Source organism: Echinops telfairi, unplaced genomic scaffold, assembly GCF_000313985.2.
Source record: "Echinops telfairi isolate 266 unplaced genomic scaffold, ASM31398v2 ScPeMD7_3;HRSCAF=10, whole genome shotgun sequence".
Classification (NCBI taxonomy): Eukaryota; Metazoa; Chordata; class Mammalia; order Afrosoricida; family Tenrecidae; genus Echinops; species Echinops telfairi.
The window spans coordinates 16,601,492-16,610,794 of NW_022103899.1; the positions used below are offsets into that span (position 1 = coordinate 16,601,492).

The following is a 9,303-nucleotide window of genomic DNA, read 5'->3' on the forward strand; positions in this document are numbered from 1 at the left end:
GACCCCAGATGCTATATCTTTTGATAGCAGGGCACCATCAGCTTTCTTCACCACATTTGTTTATGCACCCATTTGTCTTCAGTGATCATAACAGGAAGGTAGGCACCCACTGATATGATGTTTTGTTCTTTGATGTCTGATACCTAGTCCCTTCTACACCTTGTGGTCCCACAGGCTGGTGTGCTTCTTCCAGAGTCCCATAGGATTTCTGAGGCTGCAAACCTTTATAGGAGCAGAGAGACTTTCTCTCGCTACCAACAGTGGCTGGTAGACAGGCTTGAACCCCTGACCTTGTGGAAAGCAGTCCATCATTTAGTCAACAGGGCTACCTGGGCTCTTTACTTAATATTCAAACTCAAATAGACTTCCATGGAGTCATTGCTGACACATAGCGACCCTACTTAATATTAAACCTACCAAAAAACTTATTTCTATCAAATCTATTCTGACTCATAGTGACCCTATGTCATATTTTTGAGGCTGTACGCCTTCGTAGGAGTAGACAGCCTCATGTTTCTGCGGCAGAGCTGCTGGAGGGCTTGAGCCACCCACGTTGTGGTGCGCAATCCAGTGCTTACGTGATCAGTGCTCTAAGGACTCCTTACTTCGTACGAGGTACTGTAAAAATGGAAGATGCCTCCTTTGCTCTTATCTAGGGAAGAATCCTTTCCATGGGGGAGCTGAAGATGGCTTTAGGAAGAGGGTGGGTCCCTAGAGCTCAGTCTTCCTTTTTTCTTGAGTAAGAAAAAATACTGTCAGAGGAGAGAGAGGCAGGTCCTCAGATAGCACGAATACGCTAGAATGAGGCACAATGGACCGAGCATGGCTTTTAGAGGCAGTTAGAACTACCTAATGTTAGCGAGTCAATATTGCTCAATTAATTTGTGTAAATGGGGCACAGATTAACAGGGGTCTTCACTATTAAGATGAAAACAATTAATTACAGTTCCATTAAACTATAGGGTGTCATTAACTTTTTTCCCAGGGCAGTGAAAGGACCCTTGATTTTCTAAGTACATTTGAAAGGAAATTATACTCACCACCAGGAGAGTTTAATAAAGGCCTGAAAGGATGTGGTTGCTATGTTTTATAACTCTACTCACTACTTAACACATATTGAAAGTTGACTTGTTGTGGATTGTGAACTAAATGAACAAGGACTGAAAAATCATTTTATTGGGGATTCATACAATGCTTATCACAATCCATCCATCCATCCATTGTGTCAAGCACATTTGTACATTTGTTGCCATCATCATTCTCAAAACATTTGCTTTCTACTTGAGCCCTGGGCATCAGCTCCTCATTTTTCCCCCTCCCTCCCTGCTTCCCTGTCCCTCATGAATGAAAAGAATATTTTTATTTCAGAAAATTTAGTAATATTTTCAAAACCCCTGCTTTCTTTTATTACTCACTGGGTTGCAGGTGACAGCCCAGAATCATGTTTAAAGTCAAAGCTTTAATTAATGATTTGAATGATACTTCTCAAATGCATCTTGGGCCCTATTCTAATTAGAAATGCAGACAGACTCAAGTTTAACTCTTTTGGGGGAGCTAAAATTGTGTTCACTCCAGACCAGCCAAAATACAGATATTCTCCAAAATTCTCTTGGAAAAACCTTAGACTACAGTTAGTACAAGGAACCAACAGGTGGCACTGATGGGTAAGTGTTGACCTGCTAACTGGAGAAATCGTTGTTTAAGTCCACCAGCTGCTCCTTGGGAGAAAGATGAGGCTAGCTGCTTTCGTAAAGACTTATAACCTTGGAAACACTGTCTGGGGTCACTAGGCGTCAGAATCTGTGGCAATGCCGGTTAGTACATGTCGTCCCATTTTACCAGTGTTAGAAATGTCAGTTAAGCCAGAGACACCCTTTGTAGCAAAGTTCTTGCCTGGGTGGTTTTGAATTTCTATAAAATTTCTGGGATCCTGGTGAAGTAATGAACTATCTTCCAGCTGTCCGTTGTGATGTTAAGCGAATGGTGATCTCAATGTAAAGACCAAAATACCACTACAGGTTTCAGATTCCTTGGAAATGACATTCAAAAACCCTGGATGCTTGAGGATGAAATGGAAAAGAGGAGCCCACAGATTTGGACATACCTGGCTCATGCCCAGCAGCCCTGGTGATGAATTAAAGTTTTGGACAGCTAACTGAAAAATCAACCTATCAACCCCCCAGCCACACTGTGGGAGAAAGAGGCGGCAATCTGCTTACATGAGGTTTACAGCATTGGGCACCCTAGGAGTCCTTCTATTTTGTTTTATAGGCTCACTCAGTGTTTGAATCAAGCATGGGATTGAGGCTTTGCTGTGCACTAACCCTGCAGTGAGACCAGGCACTTAACTTCTCACGGGTTACAATTTATAAAGAGGAACTTTTGTGAGACTTGGAGATCAAGAGTGTTTATGTAAAAATGGACTGAAATGGTAATGGAATTTCTCCATACTCTCTTTGAAGTCCTCTTGTATAAGGCAAGCACTTAGCCTGTGCTATCCAGTAAGTGCTCAATAAATTGTGACAGTCATTATTAATTATTAATTGTAGCAATGTCATCCTGGTTCTTTCACACACCTGAAGACCTAAAAGAGAGGCAAGTCCCCCACATCTACCGTTCTTACCTGTCAGCTTCTCTGCCAGCATATTGAGTTGATCTGAGTTAAGGCCGCGACCAACATACGATGAAAACTGCCAGCTGACCACTTCTAGGAGTTGACTCAAAGTGGCCGATGGGGGATTATTAAAGAAAACCAAGTTCTGCAATAGAGTTGTAAAGATGATTAAGGCATTATATAATCCATTACACAAGACTCTTGATATAGACGCTTTAGACCAACCTGAATTAATAATATAGAATATATTATCACCTTTGTTGCACTTTAAAAGATTGGTGAATTGGGTGAAAGGTAAACTTGGTTTCCATTCAACCATTCATATGAAGCCGTTTTGCTTTGTGACACCGATTATAATCCACACAATGTATCGTGTGTGTATCCCACTTCTTCCATGTGTTTGCAATTTCACCCATCTTTCCTGCCTTCTGAACTTTTTCTCTGGGCAGAGTTTCCCTGCTCATCTCGATAGGTGGACTTTTCTAATGTGCGTGCACCTTCCTCATGTCATTGTTCAAAACACAAGCCTGTTCATCATTTGGCTGAAAGTGGATGCACAGAGGTGCGTTCAGGTTCAGGCTTGAAGAGTGTGTAAAGGCCACAGTTCAGGGAGTCACCTGTCTCTATCAGACCGCTAAGATTAGCATTTCATGATTTGGGGTTTGGGTCCATATTTTGCTCCCACTCTACGTAGGACCTCATCTGTGATCTGTTTCAGGGCGTCAGCTGTGGTAGCTGGCACCATCTAGTCCTTCTGGTCTCAGTGTGATCCATTAGTCCTTTGAACTCATTGCTTTTTTTGTGTGGTAATTTTGAATTTCTTCATTCTTCTTTTATCAATAGTTGTTTCTGTTGTACTTTTAAGGAATGCTTTTATTTATTTTTTTTAATGCTGATTCTATCTTATCCTCAACATAAACACTTGGCATCTCTGTTTAACTTTCACTGGCAAGTTATCAATCAACACATACAAGTTTCTAACACTGTTTAACAAACAGTTGGGCAAACACCCTTTTTTTTTTAGTTCAAGGTCCGTTTGTTGACCTTCAGGAGTGTTTTCCAGTCGGGTCTGATGGGGTGCCACGCCCTGGCCCCAAAGTCTATTTTCGCTATTCCCTTGGGACTTCCTTGCTCTGCTCCCCTTGCTGTTCTGTTGCACTTCCTTAGTGTTTTGCCTTGGTGTGGTGGGGTCAGATCGGGCACAATTCCCACACTGTGTCTCTAGTGTTGTCCCCCGTAGGACAGTGAGGGATGTCGTGAAGGGACAGTGGTTCAGTGACGGATGTCATGTCTCAGAGTGGGGCCGGCCATATGGTCCTCTCTGTGCATTGACTGCTCTGAGTGGGGCTATTGTCCTCAGGGCTTGGAGGGCCAGGGTGTGCTCCACTCCCTTCCTCCTCCTTCATTTGCTTCCACTTCCATCTGGGTATGGTAGGTCGGTTTCTTCCCCCCACCAGAAGGTCTAGTGTTGTTCTCTGTGGCACACATTTCCAGGGTGGGGGTCAGGCTGGTTCTGGTTGGGGCCGGCCCTGTAGTCCAGTCTTTTCATGGATTCCTCCACGTGTTATGTTGCCCTCCTGATTTGGCGCGCAATGATGGGGTCTGCATGCACATTCCATATTCTCCCCCTGGGTAGGTTAGTGCCCTGTTCCCCCCATATCATCATCTCAGTTTCTCTCGACTCCCATTCTCCCTCCTCCTTTCCCCTTTTTGATGTTGGACTCACATGTACCTCCCTGCAAACATCCTTTTTTGATAGAATATTAATCATTTAAAAAACTCCTGTCATGGTCTTTAACAGGTTTATTGTGGGTTAGTACAAGTTATATCTGGACCAGACAATGCATTAAAAACAAGAAACAAGCAAGGGTCACCTACACTATGAATTTATGATTATCCCAGACTCCTGTTTTATGGAGAATATGGCAGTCTTTTCTTTCTCGGCTCTAGACAAGAAATATCTTTTATGTGGTCAACTTCAAACAAGGCTATTTGTGCCAGAAATCTGGTTCCCAGTGGTAGGACAGAGGACTTGTCTTAGGCTGCTGGAAAGGAGATGGCTGTGAAAGTCAAGAAAAATATTCTCAGATGGTAGGGTGGAAAGAGGAGAATGATTGAGAAAGATGGAATCTGAGCTAAGCTGATTGGCAAGAGGGGGACTCGTAGAGTAACTTTCAATGTGAGAAGAGCAGAGAGCCCAGCATCCAACAGAGAGAGGGGCCAGGACGAGTAGAAAGGGTTTCAAGGAGGCGATTTTCCTTGAACACAAGACTTGTAGCTGAGTACATGACCAGACAGCACAGAATATGACCAAGGTCTAGGAGCACTGGTTTCAAAACCAAATTGAATCCAGAAGACGCACCAGACCCAGCTGTTAAGTGGGACTGTAGCAAGGCAGGGGCACCTGTGTTTTAGGAGCTGCCTGGTCTGTATCTCAAGACTCCACATCCTGGAGCAGAGTTGAATCAGGGACTGTCAGTGATGGTGTGAAGAATGGGGCGTTTTCTTACAGCAGGATTCTGAAGAGAGCTGAAACAGCACTGTCCCCGGAGACTGGAGGGCAGAGACTTGTCCCATCTCCCCTCTTTACAGCCTGGAGTTGGAGAAAGAGCTCTGAACACGTGTGTCTCCTAAGGGACAGTGCAAGGTCATCTCAAGGCTACTAGTTCTTCTTAAAAAGACCACGTGACTCAGCTAGTGCCTCCTGCTGACCTGCCTGCCCACCGAGAAGAACGGGCACAGAGCTCTCCAGGTGGACTTCCTCTCTGCAGTTTCCTAGCTCACAGGCCAGGGCCCCAGGGCCCTAGGAGAGCCCTTTCCCAGGTTGTGCCCTTAGGGAGGCACGTGGAGTCAGAGGGAAGGAACACTTCGAACAGAGTCCGTTTGTCCTCCTGTCCTAGTTGCTGGAGAGCATGTAAAATAATTCTTCCGTTGGAGGGAGTGTTGCCCTCAGCTGAGAAGACCTGTTGCTATTTGCATTTGAACTCTTTTCTCAAGACCTTGGTGGTTTCCGGTACAAGACGCTGAGGTTTTGTAAAGGGAAGTAGGAAAGTGCCCCGTTCTCAGACGCATCTTTCTGGCCCTTCCTTCCCATCTTTACCTTTTAAGAAGATCCCTTTATCCTAGAACAGTGCTTCTCCACCTTCCTCAGGCCACGGCCCTTGAAGACAGTTCCTCATGTTGTTCTGACCCCCCAACCATAAAATCACTTTCGTTGCTACTTCATCACTGTCATTTTGCTACTGTTATGAATCGTCATGTAAATATCTGATATACAGGATGTATTTTCATTGTTACAAATTGAACATAATGAAAGCATAGTGATTAATCACAAAACAATATGTCACTATGTATTGTGAAATATTTATTTCTAATGACAAATCAATGAAATTTTGTCTTGAAGCATGGTGTGGCATGGGTAGCAGTCTTCACACTGGGTACTTATGGGTGAGCATATCTGCATGTGGGTGGACCTGCCTGGAGAGGGAGACAGGAGCGTCCTCTCGGTTCCTAAGACTGAGGTGGGAAATATGTGTTTTCCCATGGTCTTAGGTGACCCCTGTGAAAAGGTTTTTCAACCCCCAATGGGGTTGTGACGCACAGGTTGAGAACCACTGTCCTAGAAGCTCCTGGCTTTATTGCTGGTATCCAAATTTAGTCAGTGTCTCAAATAACCACCAGATGGCAGTGTGAGCCTAGGAGAAATAAATCTATCCCCAACCCTTGAAATGTGTGCTGTCAGATGGTAGTTAGGGGAGATTGATGAAGACTCCGGTCATTTCTGGAAACCAATCCTGCACCTTTGTAGAGCAGCCTGTGTGGAGAAGGTGGGCTGGGAGGCGGGGGGGACCAGACGTCGTTGGAAAGGAGGGAAACAGCATTCAGACAGCAAATTCTAGCACAAGTAGTCTGCCCCTATCCCAGCAAACCAAGGCACAGGAGGGTCCTAGAATTGTCTGTGATACACAGAGAGGGCGGTTGGCCAGTCCCTCAGAAGTTACAACTCTCTCTCTATCATTTTGGCTAGTCAGAACTCTCTCAGGGTCTCAGTAACATTAGAACGTTCCTATTTTACCTATTACACTAGAGGGGAGTCATACTAAAAATACACTGAAAATAATGGCGCTGAGACATATAGTAACCCACAAGACATTCCCCTTTACCCCCAAAACAATTTCTTTAGTGCTGACGCAGCGTTAGATTGGCACACAAACAACTGAAAGGGGACAGGAGGCGAGGGCTGTACCTGGGGACCGTTGGTTGACACGTTGTACCAGATGACGGACGCCCACGCATTCGGCAACTGACTGACATTGGAAATCATTACCACAGGTAACGAGCTGGTCTGGTTAAAGACAAACAAACACGGTTATTGCAGAAGTCCCACTTTCCCTTGGCCTTATATTGGACCTTCGTCTATAAAGGACCATCGCAACCCACCCTTCTCCTTCAGTCTTACTGTTCCCACTGGCCCGGGCACGACACCACGGTGCAGGGGCCGGCCAAGGAACTTTCTGAGCATATGCAAGTCCTTGTGCAGGAAAGACGGGAGCTGTGAAGAACAAGATGCCTTTCAAGGGGCTCAGTCTGGGTCTCCTTCCTCTAATTACCTTTCCTTAAACATCTCGACTATATTACATCACATACAAAAAAGATAATTCAAAATCCATTTATCAACGATCTTCTTTAAAAGGCGCATTAAAAAGGTCATTTTAAAATTTGCTCTGGATGGAGCCCATATATTCCAATTAAGATTGAATACCTAAATCATGTCAACAGTACGGGCACTGGTCGTTTTGATGGAAGGAGGTAGAGAAGCAATTTGGGGACTGATTGGGAGATTGCACCCCCTGGCCCATTACTGTGGAACTCATTTGAGGATTACTGGTGCTCTAGTTTCTGAGCTTGAGGAATCAATAAGCTTTTAAAGACTAGCCTGGAAAACTTAACCTAATCTGTAGAACTCCCTTTCCAATAACAGTGCTAAGATGCCCGCAGATAGCAAACCACCCCGTGAAGGACTTCAGTAGCTCACTGAAACACCGATTTAAGGGAGAGTTGAGGAAGGAACCGATGCCCACGCTGAGTGTTTCTATTTGTTAAGATACACGAGTAAAGGCAGCCCTCTCAATCAGTGTTGTTTTACGACCTAGCCATTCCAATTCCGGAGGACTCCAGCAGACTGGGCAGCACCACCCCAGAGGATATCCTTTCTGGGGCCATGTCGCCAGGCCTTTCTCCCATGAAGCTACTGACTGCGTGGGGCCAAATCGCCAACCTTTCGGTTAGCACCACCAGCAGGACCCTGTCAGGGCTGTGTGAAATCCTGTCGGCTTGTTGTTGACGTACTTCCTCCTTCAGGCACTCAGCCCACACTGAGCGACTATAATGTGCCAGGCGGCATGTAGGCAGTGGCAACACAATCATCAATGTGATATGGATTCCTCCTTTTCCAGGAAGGAGCTGTCAACAACCCTGGGTTTAATTCCAAATGCTTCTTTATCCCAACTTGGAGACGAAGAGGAGCTACTATCAAAACAGTGCGTCCACCACGCCTATCGCTGGTCTTCGCTCATTACATTCAAACACCTCCCTCTCAGAGATTTTTATGAGGAAGCCACAGACGGACACAGCATCCCTCCATGGGTCAAGAAAACCCATTTCTCGCCAGGCTGTCCACCGAGTACCTGTGCTTCCGGAAATCCCGATGAATGAACCAAAAGGTAAGCCGGGCAACAGATGATCAATATATATGGAATTCATAAATCTCATTTCAACTAATTTAACCAGAAGAGTATGTTAGCTCTTTGACATGTTGCCTTCTAAGTTAAGACAGACAAACAAAAAAGGTGGGGGTGGAGGATTGTATAAGACCTAGAAAAGACGGAGCCTTAGCCTGCAAATGCTGACACATTCTGACAGACGATATTCATCAGTAGCAGTGTTGTCTCAAAAACGTACTTCCAAATCAATGTTCAGGCCGTAGAGGCAGATCTGCGACTCAAAGGTTATGGAGTGAAGCTCCTCCGTCACCATGTGAGAGCCCTGGGGGGAAACACATTGTTATCTTCCAAAGGCACACTTGTTTTCGCTCACGTAGGCTGGCTTCTATGTATAGTGATGACCCTGGGAATAACAATAAATGCCCCCAGCATTCCCTCTTATTGAACAATCCCTCTGACTGTATTGACAGTTATGTGAAGTATGTACAGGGTTTGAAAACCAACAACACATTTCCACAAAGTGAATGATTTTGTCTCCAAAACAAGAGAGAGGCTGGCTGGTAAAGTCCCAGTGTATTTTCTTCAGTTGCAATCTAGATATCATTCTAGTTTGTCTTTAATTTTTGAGAAGCAATGTGTTTGCTAACTGAATATTGATAAAAATAAGCCATATGCATCATCAGAACAAAAAAATCATATCATTGTGAATGAGAGGGAGTGCGGAGTGGAGACCCAAAGCCCATTTGTAGGCAATTGGACATCTCCTTACGGAAGGGTCGCTGGGAGGAGATGAGCCAGTCAGGGTGCAATGTAGCAACGATGAATCATACAACTTTCCTCTAGTTCTTAAATGCTTCCTCCGCCCCTCCTCCCACTATCATGATCCCAATTCTACCTTACAAGTCTGGCTAGACCAGAGGATGTACACTGGTACAGATAAGAACTGGAAACACAGGGAATCCAGGA

The 9,303-nt window shown here is 44.9% G+C and overlaps 1 protein-coding gene across 1 annotated transcript in view; it reads right to left on the minus strand.

Annotated features, from left to right (window-relative positions):
* The window catches only part of STAT4 (signal transducer and activator of transcription 4), a 130,886-nt gene that overhangs the window by 8,048 nt on the left and 113,535 nt on the right, over positions 1-9,303 (minus strand). The window contains exons 14-16 of the mRNA XM_004701500.3: positions 8,576-8,659; positions 6,861-6,959; positions 2,624-2,759 (exon numbers count right to left, since the gene is read on the minus strand). Coding sequence (XP_004701557.1) covers positions 2,624-2,759; positions 6,861-6,959; positions 8,576-8,659 — 319 coding nt within the window. The remainder of the gene's footprint in view (positions 1-2,623; positions 2,760-6,860; positions 6,960-8,575; positions 8,660-9,303) is intronic.